Source organism: Salmo salar, chromosome 05 (assembly GCF_965601325.2).
Source record: "Salmo salar chromosome 05, fSalSal1, whole genome shotgun sequence".
Lineage (NCBI taxonomy): Eukaryota > Metazoa > Chordata > Actinopteri > Salmoniformes > Salmonidae > Salmo > Salmo salar.
Window position 1 is genome coordinate 59,604,661 of NC_138295.1, and position 18,494 is coordinate 59,623,154.

At 43.0% G+C, this 18,494-nt stretch overlaps 1 protein-coding gene across 2 annotated transcripts in view; it reads right to left on the reverse strand.

The window, feature by feature from the left end:
- Nucleotides 1-739: 739 nt before the first annotated feature.
- The window catches only part of LOC106605284 (high affinity nerve growth factor receptor), a 29,039-nt gene continuing 11,284 nt past the window's right edge, over nucleotides 740-18,494 (reverse strand). The window contains exons 8-17 of one of the 2 annotated variants that reach the window (XM_014200758.3): nucleotides 11,360-11,692; nucleotides 11,147-11,167; nucleotides 10,855-10,913; nucleotides 10,625-10,727; nucleotides 9,540-9,692; nucleotides 9,246-9,376; nucleotides 8,958-9,130; nucleotides 7,215-7,470; nucleotides 6,826-6,984; nucleotides 740-4,661 (exon numbers count right to left, since the gene is read on the reverse strand). In XM_014200758.3, coding sequence (XP_014056233.1) covers nucleotides 4,476-4,661; nucleotides 6,826-6,984; nucleotides 7,215-7,470; nucleotides 8,958-9,130; nucleotides 9,246-9,376; nucleotides 9,540-9,692; nucleotides 10,625-10,727; nucleotides 10,855-10,913; nucleotides 11,147-11,167; nucleotides 11,360-11,692 — 1,574 coding nt within the window. In that variant the 3' untranslated portion in view covers nucleotides 740-4,475. The remainder of the gene's footprint in view (nucleotides 4,662-6,825; nucleotides 6,985-7,214; nucleotides 7,471-8,957; nucleotides 9,131-9,245; nucleotides 9,377-9,539; nucleotides 9,693-10,624; nucleotides 10,728-10,854; nucleotides 10,914-11,146; nucleotides 11,168-11,359; nucleotides 11,693-18,494) is intronic. The other variant, XM_014200759.3, reaches the window with a different exon arrangement.

Here is an 18,494-nt window from a genome sequence, read left to right on the forward strand (position 1 = left end):
GATTCTACCAAATTGCGATAACATACAACAAAAAAACACTGCTTATCTTGTTTTGAGGCAATTTGAGGTTATTTTTTTCTCTCAGTCAATGGTGAAGATGCTGACATATTGGACTCTCAAACCTCAGATGAGGAATAGAGGCTCTCTTTTCCTTGGAAAGAGTGTGTATTAGGGTATCTTAAAAAGGAGGAGTGATAATGAGGGAGACTCACTTGGCCCTAGTCCTGGAAGGAGATGGGCAGTGGAAAGTATATCTCTATAGGGGGTTGAAGGTATAGTCCAGTCTCTGCCTGTAAGACGTCATAGGAAACAGTGGTCCAGCATGAGCCTAACAAGTGTTTTCATTTCCAATACACTAAAGAGAGGGAGAGAGCCAGCGATATAACATTACTCACAACCCATTAGCACTCCTAAGGGAGTGGATATGGAGAAAAGGGAGGGAGAAAAAAAAGTGTGGGGTGAAGAGAGGCTGCTGTAATATATCCAAAGTGTGTTTGTTTGTTGGGGGGGACCTAAGGTCATATAAAACTTTATTCTTCCAGTAACTGATGTGTGTGGTGAGAGTTCCAGTGAGAAAGTACTGCTGTGTGTAATTCAGGTAATTGATTACGGACCTCCACACAATGAAAGGTGCTTTTGCAGGCTAAAACGTTTAGGTACAATTAGTCTGTATTTGTTCATCCTTCCGAAATAATATAAAAACATGTACTGTAAGATGGTAGACAATTGGAAACTGAGCTCTTGAACCAAATGGTTGTTTTATTCATGGTCAGACGATAATCAAAGTGTTGGGGTAACAATATTTGAAAATTATCATTTTTTTTTTTACATCAATAAAGTATATGTACATATTTACATTCATAGGTGTCCAAATTTCTTTTACTAGTCTTGTAAAATGTCTGCTTTTATTTTCAAGGTGAAAGGTTAAAAGGGAAAGTAGATGTTGTAGTGTGTCTATAGGTTGTATCACGGTCTCTATTTCAATTCCATCTGTCACTCTCCTCCTGAAGTCTCGATCATTGTTATCCATCTGTTACATGTGAAACCATTCCACTGTATCTCTCTCAACCATCTTGTCCCTTACTGGATTTCAGCAGCTTGCTTTGATGTTAAAGGCTGATGTTAAATGCTTTGGGGTCACTATAAGGCATGTTAACATGGCTATTTCCTATGAAAGCTATGTAACTGAACCTGAACCTATGCGCTATAGCCTTGCACTGCATACACATTTTTTGGAGTATACTCACTGGCCTTGGACAGAGAAATCATTCTACAGTATTTAAATGAAAAAAATGTAAGACTAGTATGTCAGGAAAAACACCTTCCTGGCCTTTAATAGAAGTTACCCCGCTGTTTTTTCAAAAATATTCCTATTTTACAATTAGTCGTCATTGTTTTGTCCTCTGACAGAAAACGATTTCATATACAGTAAAACATTTTAAACAGAGTAATACATCAGAGAAATAATGAACAAGTCAAAAGAATAACTGTACAACTCCACTATAATGTTCGTAAATATAATATTGTACATTCGGATTAGAATGAGTAGGCGGAGAAATGCAAAACATTGTACTGCATTCCATTAGCTATAAACAACTGTAGTGGACAATATCAACAGTAGACGACGTCCGGTCAAACGTACCATTGCGCACACACACACACGTATTACTGTATTCAGACATTTTCAATCCAGATGATGGTTGGGTTTTGGGTTATAAACAAATTGGGTTATCAAATAAGATTATATTGATAAGGAGCATCTCTCTTCATGACCGTTTACTATTAGTTCATATTCCAAAATGCTAATTGATATCCCAATACAATGCAAGTGATAGCCATGAAGAACACAAACTTTGTATGCAGTTTCTTTACTATGGTCTGGGCTATGCATATGAAAAATGAAGGATCTGACATAACTGCCTAACAATAGAAAGCTTTCTGATTAGTGCAATTGACTTGGCACAATAGGTTTCTCTATATTTTCACTCCTGCTGATTATATCACACAGCTTGAAAATGGAAAGATGGCGTCTTACTGTTCCAATATATCTTGAACATAATGGTAAAGCTGTTATTATCAAAATTGTAGAAGTTTGAAATTTCAACTATGAAAAGTATGCTCGGGCTTTAAAATCACTGAGCCCCTTAAACTTCACTAAAGTAATTCTACTTTTTCATATTCTCAGGCAACAGTTAATCCCAGAAAGTATTCAGACCCCTTGACTTTTTCCTAATTTTGTTACATTACAGCCTTATTCTAAAATGGATTAAATAAATAAAAATCCTTAGCAGTCTACACACAGTAGCCCAAAATGACAAAGCAAATTAGTTTTTTCTTTACATTTTAGTACATGTATTAAAATATAAAAACAGAAATGCCTGTTTTTACATAAGTATTCAGGTCCTTTGCTATGAAACTCGAAATTGAGCTCAGGTGCATCCGGTTTCCATTGAACATTCTTGAGATGTTTCTACAACTTGATTGGAGTCCACCTGTGGTAAATTCAATTGATTGGAAATTATTTGGAAAGGCACACACCTGTCTATATACCGTCCCACAGTTGACAATGCATGTCAGAGCAAAAACCAAGCCATGAAGTTGAAGGAATTGTCCGTAGAACTCCGAGACAGGATTTTGTTGAGGCACAGATCTGGGGAAGGGTACCAAAACATTTCTACAGCATTGAAGGTCCCTAAGAACACAGTGGCCTCCATCATTCTTAAATGGAAGAAGTTTGGAACCACCAAGGCTCTTCCTAGAGATGGCCACCAGGCCAAACTGAGAAATCGAGGGAGAAGGGCCTTGGTCAGGGAGGTGACCAAGAACCCAATGGTCACTCTGACAGAGCTCAAGAGTTCCTCTGTGGAGATGGGAGGACAATTCCAAAAGGACAACCATCTCTGCAGCACTCCACCAATCAGGCCTTTATGGTAGAGTGGACAATAGGAAGCCACTCCTCAGTAAAAGGCACATGACAGCCCCCTTGGAGTTTGCAAAAGGCACCTAAAGGACTCTCAGAACATGACAAACAAGATTATCTGGGCAGATGAAACCAAGATTGAACTCTTTGGCCTGAATGCCAAGCGTCACATATGTAGGAAACCTGGCACCATCCCTATGGTGAAGCATGGTGGTGGTGGCAGCATCTTGCTGTGGGGATGTTTTTCAGCTGCAGGGACTGGGAGACTAGTCAGGATCGAGGCAAAGATGAACGGAGCAAAGTACAATGGGATCCTTGATAAAAATCTGCTCCAGAGCACTCAGGACCTCAGACTGGGACGAAGGTTCACCTTCCAACAGGACAACGACCCAAAGCACACAGCCAAGGCAACGCAGGAGTGGCTTCGGAACAAGTCACTGAATGTCCTTGTGAGCCCGGACTTGAACCCAATCGAACATCTCTGGAGAGACCTGAAAATAGCTGTGCAGCAATGCTCCCCATCCAACCTGACAGAGGTTGAGAGGATCTGCAAAGAAGAATGGGAGAAACTCCCCATATACAGGTGTGCCAAGCTTGTAGCATCACACTAAAGAAGACTCAATGCTGTAATCGCTGCCAAAGGTGCTTCAACAAAGTACTGAGTAAAGAGTCTGAATACTTATGCAAATGTTTATTTCAGTTTTTTATTTGTAATAAATTTGCACAAAAAAATTTCAAACTATTTTTGCTTTGTCATTATGGGCTATTTTGTGTAGATTGATGAGGGGAAAAAACGATTTAATGAATTTTAGAATAAGGCTGTAACGTAACAAAATGTGTAAAAGTCAAGGGGTCTGAATACATTCCCAAAGGCACTGTATAGTCTGCATTCCTCCAATCATGCAAAACCCTTCATCAGGACGACACCCATTCAGTCACACAATAAAACACTCACAGTAAACACTTGACAGGTCTTCGCTGGCCCATCCTTTTCCTCCCGCTCCCTTTCAGCGGTACACAGAGTTGGGGCTGGGTCGTCACGAGACGAGGTGAGCAGGGGTAGTAGGCAAAGCTGAAGCAGCATGGATGTTGCCAGTGCCCATACAGTATGTCCAGCTTTAGGGTTAAGAAACAGTGACCAGGAAGTAGGAAGTAACCCCCATCGTCATAGTCTTCCCATCGCTTCAGGGTAAAGTTACTCTGAGCACAGATCTGGGATCAGCTTCCCCTCCCCCAATCCTATCTGTAACCATTAGTGGCCCAAAAATACCCAATACCAGCATCTAGGAGGAACTTCACCCTACTCCCTTCCCAACCCAATGGTCCCTATCAGACCAGATCCTAGCAAAGTCCGACCTGACCAAATATCCAATCAGAGGGGTGTCGGTGTGGTTAAGACCCATAGAGGTAAATGACGGCAATGCTTAGGTTCAGGATTGCCATCGCACAGTCCTTTACCTAACTCCCACCCCTTCCCAATACACGTCATCCCTGACCGTAAGTTCCCCTACTTCCCCTTGCCTGGACACTGCCCCAGCCCCAGACCTCCCAGCCTCTACCCCAGGATGTCCAGGTAGATAGTGGGGCTCTTGACAAGGGCAAGGAGGCGGCTGTGGATGTCCTTGATGACGAGCCTCTGCTGGGGCTCCCTTTGCCAGCAGCCCTGCATCAGGCCGTGCACCTCTTTGGGACAAGTGCGTGGTCTCTCCAGCTCCCGGCCCTGTGTAATGCACTCGATAGCCTGTGGGGGTGAAAATAGAGGCAGAGGGAGGGGGTTAGAATTAGAAGGTCTGCTAGCTACAGTAACTCCAGGTTTTTACAATGCCTCTTTATTTGGGGCTATTACCTCAGGGTTTGAATGTTTTCATGATTGTCACTTTTCATTAATTTGACCAGACAAGCTCAAGCTACGCTAGAGAGCTTAAGGTGAAGACACTTGGGTAAGAACAATAAGTGGAGTTGTCAAGATGAGTCGACAACTTCTGTACAATTCCGGAGAACGTTCTGTGAGAACCAAAGATGTTGCCTCTAAAAAGCTGATGATTTTTTATAACAATGGAATGGTATTCATCAGAAAAATGGTCAAATTGACACATTCTTACGCATGGCATGGCTCTATGCATTTATCACTGTCAAGAACTGAATTGCACTATGCCTATTCTCATTCAAGGACTGCCCTTGGCCCCACATCACACAAAGAGCCAGCGACTTAACCCTTTTAAAGAGTTCAATATCCCTAACCTAATCCAATGAACTGAAGAGACCTGTCAGCACTGAACCTCATGATACTATAATGCCCAGCTAGCACATTTGGGTCCTTGGAAGATGTGGGAACGTACGTTTTTGGTTTCCCATTGGTTCTGGGAACGAAGCCATACATTTCCTGACCAGTAAAGCAGAACGTTTTTTAAATGTTCTGAGATTTGAAGTTATCATTTTTCCTGATATTTTTAGGTTCTGAAAACGTTTTACTATAGTTCCCTTGAGGTTCCATTGAGGTTAAATTAACATTCTCAGAACGGAAATTATTGGTTATTTGAAGGTAATTAAATAGCATTCTGAGTTTCAATAACACTGCTAGCTTAGAATCATTGTTTTGAAACTCCAAGCACGGATAGGACTCATGGAAATTAATTTGTTTAGCCATTAATCATGTAAACACCTGTATTTTTTATTGTGGCACAGCATCAGTGAGATTCAAACCTATGATCTTCTGTTCTTCAGCCATGGAATTTGTCCACGGCACCACCAGGATGGAGCTAGCATGTCATGTTTTTTTACTTATACAAAGCTGTACATTTTTGTCATTTTAGTTTATAATTTTTAGGAAACGTTCTATTAAAGTAATGAAACACCAAGAAAATAATGTTTTTTTGTAAAGTTTCTTAAAAGTGCTGAGAATGTTTCAAAGCAACTATCCTGCACGATTCCCAGAAAGTTGTGGGAAGGTTGTATGCATAAAAACCATAGGACAACCACGCTCTCACCGAGCTCTAAGAAACATAAGGTTCTCAGAACATTGTGTGCATCTTCATAAGTGAACAAAAATGTATAGTGACTTTCCAAGATGGCCGCCCGTCTCCTTATCTCAGACCTAGATGGAGTGTTTGGGATGATTTATCCCTGCCTTCCCTAATTAGACGACATGATAATTACACACGTCCATCATTGGCCGGGAAGGATTAGGTTAACAAGGTTAAATGTCATTGGCCCTGGGCAAAGATGAGAGCCAATGAGATTAGAATTGAGTGGACGGGAAAATTGATCTACCCTCCACTTGAAAGGAAAGAGGGTTCTAGTCCATAATGGTGTGTTGCGGTCAGGACAGAGTCCACTTCTTGGGGTGCAACCTAAAAGGGTTGGACTGGGCCCGCCATGATTACTATGAAGTCATTGATTGGCTGTATAGCAGACGGGAAATCCTAGTGCTCTAGTCTCCCTCTATGATCAAACACTTTACCCTCTATCCACTGGCTGAATGATGCTGTGGTACAGTATTTACACTTTGCCTGGACACTGTTCCATTACTCAACGCAACTAGATATCAGAGTTATAGCTACTTCATTATTACTATGAATTTAGAAGGTTTTGATCACCAATACAAAGATGCCCCTTTCACAAAAAAAGGTAGGTGCTTATATTTGTCCTATTTCACGTGTGAATTGGAAATGTGTTTTTGCATATCCCACTCTCCCTGAGACATCAGAGAGTAGGTTCACAGCCAGAGTCTGCCATTATGAACAGCACCTGGAGAAATTAGCATTGCTCAACGGCACATCAACAGATTCTTCACCTTGTCAGCTCAGGGATTCGAACCACCACTCTTTCAGTTATTGGCCCAATGCTCTAGCCACTATGCAACCTGCCACCCCATGTTGCTTCCTACCTAGTGCCCAGTTCCTTACCTCACTGTTGGAGAGCTGGTACCAGGGCTGTTTCCCATAGGTGAAGATCTCCCAGAGGACCACTCCAAAGCTCCAGATATCACTCTCCGTGGTGAACTTCCTGTACATGATGCTCTCCGGGGGCATCCAGCGAATAGGAAGCATCGTACGCCCACCCACCTGACAGGAGTGAGGTCAATGGTCATTCAATTGTACATTCATAGAATTATAATTCATATGACAATGGAGATGTACCATGCTACTTCATATGTGATAAGCCTATACATTGAAAATATCAATATGTATTTTTTTGTACATAGAGTTGGATATACTCTTTTGTGAAATGTTACATGACAATGACGTGTTCGATGACAAATCCCCACCCTAAAAAAGTATTTCACTACTTCCACCTTTACCCTGTAGTAGTCTGTGCTGTAGATGTCCCGGGACATGCCAAAGTCTCCTATCTTGACCATCAGACTCTCTCCCATATCTCCCACCAGGCAGTTGCGTGTGGCCAGGTCCCGGTGCACGAAGTGAAGGGAGGCCAGGTAGACCATGCCCGAGGCGATCTGGGCGGCGATGTGCAGCATCTGGGGAAGAGTGAGCTGGCCCAGCGGGGGCATCTTCACCTCCTCCAGGATATGGGCGTCTGGACCGTGCGCCCTGGTGGACAGGGGGAGGAGAGGTCAAGACCTTTCTAGTTTTACAGGCTTTTTGGTAAACGGCATGTGACATACTTTGGCTGACATCCATCAGGACCCGTATTCATAGAGTCTCAGAGTAGTGTTTAAATAGGATCACATAGCCTTTTAGATCATAATGAATATATGGACCGGGAGACCTGATCCTGGATCAGCGCTCCTACTCTGAGACGCTTTGTGATATGGGCCCAGCTCGCCCAGATTAATTTAGGCTTCTGATTGGTCCTTTGATGCATGAACTTTTGCACCAACCTAGTGATGCAATAGCAACATACAGTGAGTGACCAGATGGATGATTACTGCATGCAATCTGCAGATGGAACATGTTGGACGTATACGAGATCTTTTAAGTATAATAGAGGCGGTCAGCTAGAGACCAAGCCATAACAAAACAACTTAACAGGATGGTTAATAGGAAACATAAGGCTTGTTATACGCCTTGCGTTCATTTGGAATAATTTGATTTCGAGATGCATGATAGCCTTACTCTTCAAACGTTCCACAGTTTCTCTCAATATGGCATCCACCCCACCCACTCTGACTTGTAGCTCACTCCCAATAAGCTCCTCGATGTGTCCATCAATCCTAATAGAAATGTGTCACTTGCAGGAAGTTATCTATTCTATCACTATTAGTTTAACAGGCAGGTGGTAGGGTAGACGAGCAGCTGCCTCATAGGCCAAGAGACACACATCCATTCTGTCTGCTTGGAAATGTGATTTCCATCTATCCATGAATCTGGATAGTGTGGGCTGTGTCTGTGTGCGCATTGAGTCTCCATTCCCAGTCTGGCCCCACTGGACACCTGGCAGTGGCAGACATACACTGTCTATGTCTGTTTCAATGGTGTCTCAGAGTATGTCCCAGGTGCAGCATGAGTGGTCATCTACAGTATCAACGTGGTGCTCTGTCTGAGTGCTCAGGGAACATATCTCCTGCATCCATGTTGGACCAGACTTGTCTTTAGAACTTCAGAGTGTAGACAGGCTACGAGAAGTTCTGTCGTTGACGTGAATATCTTCAATGAAATGATGTCCGAAATGCATCTAAAATCACATATTCAGTCATCCCAGATCACAGAAATGATTTGGTACTCCCACAACTATGTGTCCTTAACCACTGCAACACATTGTTGGTCCATGTGGTCCACCCCAAGTGGGTTATTGTCTTGGGAACACAACAAGGTAGAGCAGTGAGGACGATGGTGTCTACAAGTGTGGCTTGGCATAGAAACAGTTGCATTTGTGTGGTTCATCAAGGTCAATTAAGTGGCTTTGCTGAAGAGCAGTGGACACAACGATGCAGAGATGTCAGAACAAAACCCTCGGCTTCTAAATAGTTACCATGCTGAAGCTAATGAGTAGAAGTTAACAGGGGAAGGTTAGCATGGGTGGCCATGAGGTTATCCCTGTGGGGATTTAAGTACGAGGTTCTGTTTCTATTCCATACCTGAGGAAGCGGTTGAGGTCTCCATGTCTCATGTATTCAAACACCATCGCCAGTGGTTCTCCGTCTGTACACACTCCATAGAAGCGAACAATATTCTGGTGCTGGAGCACTGTGAGCAGCTCAGCCTCTCTCTGGAAGTCCTGCCGGGTCGACTCATTGGCATCCTTCAGAGTCTGACCACAGAGAAACACAGTCACGGGAGGATATGACATCATCATGTTTAGGAGGCCTAAACTTCATGTAATGCACCTCTGAAAGTGTGACCATGGATGGAAGTCTCATGCATACCTTGATGGCCACCAGCATTTTGTCACTGTCCGGACTGAGGTTGGCACACTCTGCCAGGTAGACTTTGCCAAACGCCCCCTCACCCAATTCCCACTTCAGAACTACATCCTGTCTTTTGATGTGCTGCACACCTGTACATACAAAGAGAAAGGCTTTTAACATTGGGCCTTATAAAACATTGTAAGATCACTGCATTACCAACTTTATCCAGGGAAAAAACATGGTAGATATTAAATGCAATCATAATGAAGTTAGCACGTATCCACTCCCTAGTTGTATTCCGATTCCACTCACACATGTCTTTGTCTTTGAAGATGCCACAGAAGTACTGGGGGTTCTCCACAAAGCTGGACACGCCAGAGTCGTCAGAGGAAGGAGGGCTGGCCCCAAAGTTCATGAAACGCAGTGACACAGCAAGATCATCCTCTGTTCCCAAGACAGATGAACCTGGAGAGAGAGAGAGAGAGAGAGAGAGAGAGAGAGAGAGAGAGAGAGAGAGAGAGAGAGAGAGAGAGACCTGAATGTGATACATCCATTTATTTTTCAGCAATTTATGGATGCATTGTTCAGTAACAAAGAAAATGTTGGAAGTGGACGTCGGAGCAGTAAGCAACTACTGTATTTTCTGCAGACAGTATTCAAAATCGTAAAACCCACTCAACGAGAAAACCACAGAACCCCCAGAGCCCCTGATAGAAAATGGTGGAGGACAGCAAGCGAGGGGAAACGAGTTGGCCAGGAGGGGGGCCCACTTAGGCAATCAGGCCCACTTAGGCACTTTCTGGGGTGGTCCGAGAGGACCTATCACGCCTACCGTAGCTGGTCTCCATCAGTCTTCTTTAATGGCCCACGCTGCTGCTAGGGGCTCCTGCTGTAATTAAGGCACTCTAACCGAGCTGTTGGGCTGACAGTGTGCAAAGTTACAGCCTGGTGGAAACCCTATTTTGCCTGGCCTCATGTGAATTACTTTTAGAAAGGAATACAATGCTTGCTGCGGAACTATTGGCAATTCCAAAGTGATAATGAAATAAATGAGTTTGCATTGATGGCGGCTTTTGGTAGTTTCAGTTTGGAATGGATATGCGTTTTCAGAGTCTTTACCATTGGCAAAGTGTCATATTCTCCTGGGGTTGTCTCTTATTGAATTATCCAGACAGGGAAATGTCCGAATTCAGTCTCTACCCTTCACTTTCTAACAACTGAGGTGTTTTGAGAACAGCTAACCCATCTCAGGTTGTTTCATAGCTGTCTTCTGTGAAATCCCAAGTAACGTGTTGCTTACCCTCTGAGTATAGGAGACTATACTTTGTTCAAAATGACAACCGACAGACACTACTGTGATATCTGAAACACATTGCATAGTAGAGTGTGTCACTTACGGTGAATACCAAACTTGGACTGCTGGCCGCACTTGTTGATGACCAGTACCATAATGAGGAGGAAGGCGCAAGCAAACACAGCCAGACCCACTGCCACTGACACCTGCACAGAAACATAATTAGCGTCAACATAGCTTAGCATAGCATAACAGAAATTTGCTAAAACATTAGCATTCCATACTGTATGTTATATTATTACTATGTTTCAGACCCATTGAATGGCGTCTCACCCCAAACACTCTGCTATCCGTGTTCTCAGTGACATCCTCATTAGATTTGTTGGTGGGAACTGGAGGGAGCAGAAAAGGAATCATTAATGATGGATCGTTACTCACAAATCACCTTGATAGCCACATATAAAGTATGCAAGACACTGACACAGTGTATTATCTGAAAGCAGAATCCTGGGTAATTTACACTACTACCTGTGATAAGTATTTTTTGTTCTCGTTAGGTACAGTTTAGAAAGTTCTGTTTCTACAAGGTAACAGTCACTGTTAAAATAACATTCAAAAGGCTTACGTGGATCACTTTCTTCAAGGACTGGCATGAAGAAAAGGAGAGGATGACAAATTTAGACTAAGTATACAGTACATACTGTACATGCAAGCACATGAGACTGTATCTAACATAACACAAGTTGGTGAATAGTGAGGGTCAGTATCATTGAGATCCGATTAAATTGCTATTATTATTATTATTATTATTCTATGACCTTTAATTTCAGACAATCACCTGGGATGATGCCCTCAGGATCAAAAGGGTCAAAGGGGTTGTCCATGAACATCCCTGTGGCCGTGGCTTGGTCCACGCCCAGTCTGTTCCCCACGATGATGGTGTAGAGGCCGTTGTTCAGGTGGGTGGGCTTGTTGAGAAATAGACAACCGTGCTTCACAGAGCCGTCGTCCGAGTCGGGAATGAACTGTGTGTAGGTGTAATGGCCCTCGGTCAGGTTGGAGCCGTTGAAAAGCCAGCGGATGGTTGGCTCAGGGTTCCCGTCCACCTTAAAGGGGAAACACCAGTGGTGCTGTTGCTCGGCGTTGTGCAGGAATATGATTTTGGATGGAACTGGATGGAAGACATGAGATGTGGTCCGTTAGGATGTGTGAATGAGTAAGGCGATAAGGTGAAACAAAGGCTATTTCTGAATTCAGAACATTGGTCAACCTACTGTACAGTGAGCAATCCCTTCAAAATCGTTTACAATAAATGTGTGTAAATCATTAAACATGATATTAGAATGAGATTACATTTAGCTGAAATAATTATCCACAAAGCTATAACCATAGTTATCAACACATAAATTATCTCTTTGTGCTGAATTTTCAGTTTACCACATCCAACCTGTTTCAGACAAAGTTATTGGTTGGTCAATAGAAGGTACAGCCTCAGCCAAGTGCCCTATAGGTTGCTCCTATGAGTTTCCATGAATCAATGTTCTCCATCTGCACTGTCAACCTGTTGACCTGGAATGAATAATGAATCCAGGTTTTGTTAGGGCCCCTAACCACAAGAACTACCTGGAAGCACGGAGCTGACAAGAAGCTACAGGAAATGGCTTCTTTAGATCGAAGACTATGCTGATGCAGAGAGACCCCTCACTCTGACAATTTCCACTGACCATTCCACTGCTCTTAACCTATGACACGACTGCAGAAAATGCTGTGCTAAAGGGATACCAAGGCATTTGTCTCTTTCCTCTTGAGATCATCTCTGAAAAGAGATGCTAAAGACAGTCATGGATGGCAAAAAAAATAGCACAACTAGCACAACCCATCAGGTTTGACTTCATGTCCCCAATTTAGTTAATAGTGAGTTAGAAAAGAGCACAATATGAGTTTTGTTGAACTCTGTATGAAATGAAATAATAAATTATAGTTAACCGTTAAACGTTTTCTTCGTAGATTAGATTTGTTTGATTGATTCTTGCAATCGGTTCCTAGGGTGTAGTCTATATTTTCATTTTGAAAAACCTTTTCTCAAACAAGTTTATTTTATATATATATATATTACTGAACGCAGCACCAATCGCCTGAATCACAGGAAGTGGTCAGACCAGCCACTCAACAGAACAGATCCCTGGCTGTAAACACCACACTGATCGGGGAGCTAATTAAGGGTAATTAAAGGCTAGCGGTTAATGAGTGTCCATCCACCGGGGGGACTGATGTTGATAGATTAGCCACGCTAACGCACTTACAGGCTGCCAATCACTCCGGATGAACACTGTGTTCCGGAGTAGGAGGGAGAAGTCCATTAGCCGGGCCTCTTATCGAATCTTACCACGCTTATCAGCCCATTTTCCTCCCTACATTCATTAACTGTCCCTCGATGCTCATGCATTTGGCTGCAACTCTTTTTGGGATTTATTTTCCAATGAGTGTCACTGAGTTGGTGAAATGATATTGTTTGGCCAATATTTACTGTAATGTATTGCTAATGCATCAACGCACTCTCTTCTGTGGGATCACAGTTTGCAGCAATTCAGATATTTTCCAGTAGCAAAGCTGGGCTAAGGCAAAATAATATAATCGGATGTCTGTTTTGTTCTGTCATCTGTTTGAGGTCTTTGTCCGCGTAGGGTTGATAAATGAGAAAAATGCAACTATCAAAATATAGCATCACCAATGTAACGTTACAGTGATGTATTACTAATGCTGTGGCAACTCGTCATTCAGGGCAGGTGAGGCAGAGTCACCTGTTTTGAGCCCCACCTGTTTAGCTAAAAATATTTACATATACAGTACCAGTCAAAAGTTTGGACACACCTACTCATTCAAGGGTTTTTCTTTATTCTTTACTATTTTCTACATTGTAGAATAATAGTGAAGATATCAAAACTATGAAAAAACACATGGAATCATGTAGTAACCAAAAAAGTGTTAAAGAAATATAGAAAATATATTTTAGATTTTAGATTCTTCAAAGTAGCCACCCTTTGCCTTGATGACAGCTTTGCACACTCTTGGCATTCTCTCAACCAGCTTCACCTGGAATGCTTTCAGGCTTTCAGTCTTGAAGGAATTCCCATATATGCTGAGCACTTGTTGGCTGCTTTTCCTTCACTCTGCGGTCCAACTCATCCCAAACCATCTCAATTGGGTTGAGGTCGGGTGATTGTGGAGGCCAGGTGATCTGATGCAGAACTCCATACCTATCCTTGGTCAATAGCCCTTACACAGCCTGGAGGTGAGTTGGGTCATTGTCGAGTTGAAAAACAAATAAGAGCAAACCAGATGGGAAAACGTATCGCTGCAGAATGCTGTGGAAGCCATGCTGGTTAAGTGTGCCTTGAATTCTAAGTAAATCACAGACTGTGTCACCAGCAAAGCATCCCCACACCATCACACCTCCTCATCCATGATTAACGGTGGGAACCACCTACTCTGCGTCTCACAAATATACGGCGGTTGGAACCAAAAATCTCAAATATCCACCGGTCTATTGTCCATTGCTCGTGTTTCTTGGCCCATGCAAGTCTCTTCTTCTTATTGGTGTCCTTTAGTAGTGGATCCTTTGCCGCACTTCGACCATGATGGCCTGATTCACGCAGTCTCCTCTGAACAGTTGATGTTGAGATGTGTCTGTTACTTGAACTCTGTGAAGCATTTATTTGGCTGCAATTTCTGAGGTTGGTAACTCTAATGAACTCATCGTCTGCAGCAGAGGTAACTCTGGGTCTTCCTTTCCAATGGCGGTCCTCATGAGAGCCAGTTTCATCATAGCGCTTGATGGGTTTTGCGACTGCACCTGAAGAAACTTTCAAAGTTCTTGAAATGTTTCGTATTGACTGACTTTTATGTCTGAAAGTAACAATGGACTGTCATTTCTCTTTGCTTATTTGAGTTGTTCGTGCCATAATATGGACTTGGTCCTATAGCAAATAGGGCTATCTTCTGTATACCACCCCTACCTTGTTACAACACAACTGATTGGTACAAACGCATTTAGAAGGAAAGAAATTCCACAAATTAACTTTTAACAAGGCACACCTGTTCATTGAAATCCATTCCTCATTAAGCTGGTTGAGAAAATGCCAAGAGTGTCCAAAGCTGTCATCAAGACAAAGGGTGGCTACTTTGAAGAATCTAAATTCCTAAATATTTTGTTTATTTTTTTAACACCTTTTTGGTTACTACATGATTCCATATGTGTTATTTCATAGTTTTGATGTCTTCACGATTATTCTACAATGTAGAAAATAGTAAAAAATAAAGAAAACCCTTGAATGAGTAGGTGTGTCCAAACTTTTGATTGATACTGTATATATATATACAGTTGAACTCAGAAGTTTACATACACCTTAGCCAAATACATTTAAACTCAGTTTTTCACCATTCCTGACGTTTAATCCTAGTAAATATTATCTGTCTTAGGTCAGTTAGGATCACCAATTTATTCTAAGAATGTGAATTGTCAGAATAATAGTAGAGAGAATGATTGATTTCAGCTTATATTTCTTTCACCACATTGCTAGTGGGTCAGAAGTTTACATATACTCAATTAGTATTTGGTAGCATTGCCTTTAACTTGTTTAACTTGGGTCAAACGTTTTGGGTAGCCTTCCACAAGCTTCCCACAATAAATTGGGTGAATTTTGGCCCATTCCTCCTGACAGAGCCTACAGGTTTGTAGGCCTCCTTGCTCGCACACACTTTTTCAGTTCTGCCCACAAATCTTCTATAGGATTGAGGTCAGGGCTTTATGATGGCCACTCCAATACCTTGACTTTGTTGTCCTTAAGCCATTTTGCCACAACGTTGGAAGCATGCTTGGGGTCATTGTCCATTTGGAAGACCCATTTGCAACCAAGCTTTAACTTCCTGACTGATGTCTTGAGATGTTGCTTCAATATATCCACATAATTGTCCCACCTGCAGCAAAGCACGCCCACAACATGATGCTGCCACCCCCGTGCTTCCCGATTGGGATAGTGTTCTTCGGCTTGCAAGACTCCACCTTTTTCCTGCAAACATAACGATGGTCATTATGGCCAAACAGTTCTATTTTTGTTTCATCAGACCAGAGGATATTTCTCCAAAAAGTACGAGCTTTGTCCCCATAGTCTGGCTTTTTTATGGCGGTTTTGGAGCAGTGGCTTCTTCCTTGCTGAGCGGCCTTTCAGGTTATGTCGATATAGGACTCGTTTTACTGTGCATATAGATACTTTTGTACCTGTTTCCTCCAGCATCTTCACAAGGTCCTTTGCTATTGTTCTAGGATTGATTGCACTTTTCGCATCAAAGTACGTTCATCTCTAGGAGACAGAACAGGTCTCCTTCCTGAGCGGTATGATGGCAGCGTGGTCCCATGGTGTTTATACTTGCATACTATTGTTTGTACAGATGAACGTGGTACCTTTAGGCGTTTGGAGATTGCTCCCAAGGATGAACAGGACTTGTGGAGGTCTACAATTCTTTTTCTGAGGTCTTGGCTGATTTCTTTTGATTTTCCCATGATGTCAAGCAAAGAGGTACTGAGTTTGAAGGTAGGCCTTGAAATACATCCACAGGTACACCTCCAATTGACTCAAATGATGTCAATTAGCCTATCAGAAGCTTCTAAAGCCTTGACATGATTTCCTGGAATTTTCCAAGCTGTTTAAAGTCACAGTCAACTTAGTGTATGTAAACTTCTGACCCACTGGAATTGTGATACAATAAATTATAAGTGAAATAATCTGTCTGTAAACAATTGTTGGAAAAATGACTTGTGTCATGCACAAAGTAGATATCCTAACCAACTTGCCAAAACAATAGTTTGTTAACAAGACATTTGTGGAGTGGTTGAAAAATGAGTTTTAATGACTCCAACCTAAGTGTATGTAAACTTCCGACTTCAACTGTATATATACTGCTCAAAAAAATAAAGGGAACACTTAAACAACACAATGTAACTCCAAGTCAATCACACTTCTGTGAAATCAAACTGTCCACTTAGGAAGCAACACTGATTGACAATAAATTTCACATGCTGTTGTGCAAATGGAATAGACAACAGGTGAAAATTATAGGCAATTAGCAAGACACCCCCAATAAAGGAGTGGTTCTGCAGGTGTTAACCACAGACCACTTCTCAGTTCCTATGCTTCCTGGCTGATGTTTTGGTCACTTTTGAATGCTGGCGTTGCTTTCACTGGTAGCATGAGACGGAGTCTACAACCCACACAAGTGGCTCAGGTAGTACAGCTCATCCAGGATGGCACATCAATGCGAGCTGTGGCAAGAAGGTTTGCTGTGTCTGTCAGCGTAGTGTCCAGAGCATGGAGGCGCTACCAGGAGACAGGCCAGTACATCAGGAGACGTGGAGGAGGCCGTAGGAGGGCAACAACACAGCAGCAGGACCGCTACCTCCGCCTTTGTGCAAGGAGGAGCACTGCCAGAGCCCTGCAAAATGACCTCCAGCAGGCCACAAATGTGCATGTGTCTGCTCAAACGGTCAGAAACAGACTCCATGAGGGTGGTATGAGGGCCCGACATCCACAGGTGGGGGTTGTGCTTACAGCCCAACACCGTGCAGGACGTTTGGCATTTGCCAGAGAACACCAAGATTGGCAAATTCGCCACTGGCGCCCTGTGCTCTTCACAGATGAAAGCAGGTTCACACTGAGCACGTGACAGACGTGACAGAGTCTGGAGATGCCGTGGAGAACGTTCTGCTGCCTGCAACATCCTCCAGCATGACCGGTTTGGCGGTGGGTCAGTCATGGTGTGGGGTGGCATTTCTTTGGGGGGCCGCACAGCCCTCCATGAGCTCGCCAGAGGTAGCCTGACAGCCATTAGGTACCGAGATGAGATCCTCAGACCCCTTGTGAGACCATATGCTGGTGCGGTTGGCCCTGGGTTCCTCCTAATGCAAGACAATGCTAGACCTCATGTGGCTGGAGTGTGTCAGCAGTTCCTGCAAGATGAAGGCATTGATGCTATGGATTGGCCCGCCCATTCCCCAGACCTGAATCCAATTGAGCACATCTGGGACATCATGTCTCGCTCCATCCACCAACGCCACGTTGCACCACAGACTGTCCAGGAGTTGGTGGATGCTTTAGTCCAGGTCCGGGAGGAGATCCCTCAGGAGACCATCCGCCACCTCATCAGGAGCATGCCAAGGCATTGTAGGGAGGTCATACAGGCACGTGGAGGCCACACACACTACTGAGCCTCATTTTGACTTGTTTTAAGGACATTACATCAAAGTTGGATCAGCCTGTAGTGTGGTTTTCCACTTTAATTTTGAGTGTGACTCCAAATCCAGACCTCCATGGGTTGATAAATTGGATTTCCATTGATTATTTTTGTGTGATTTTGTTGTCAGCACATTCAACTATGTAAAGAAAAAAGTATTTAATAAGATTATTTATTTCATTCAGATCTAGGATGTGTTGTTTAAGTGTTCCCTTTATTTTTTTGAGCAGTATATATATATATATATATATATTATATATACACACACACAGTGCATTCAGAAAGTATTCAGACCCCTTGACAAAATACAGAGAGATCCTTGATGAAAACCTGTTCCAGAGCGATCAGGACTTCAGATTGGGGCGTAGGTTCACCTTCCAACAGGACAACTACCCCTAAGCACACAGCCAAGACAATGCATGAGTGGCTTCGGGACAAGTCTCTGAATGTCCTTGAGTGACCCAGCCAGAGCCCAGACTTGAACCCGATCGAACATCACTGGAGAGACCTGAAAATTGCTGTGCAGCAACCATCTAACCTGACAGAGCTTCAGAAGATCTGCAGAGAAGAATGGGAGAAACTCCCCAAATACAGGTGTCATGCTTGTAGCGTCATACCCAAGAAAACCTGAGGCTGTAATGTACTGAGTAAAGGGTCTTAATACTTATGTAAATGTGATATTTCAG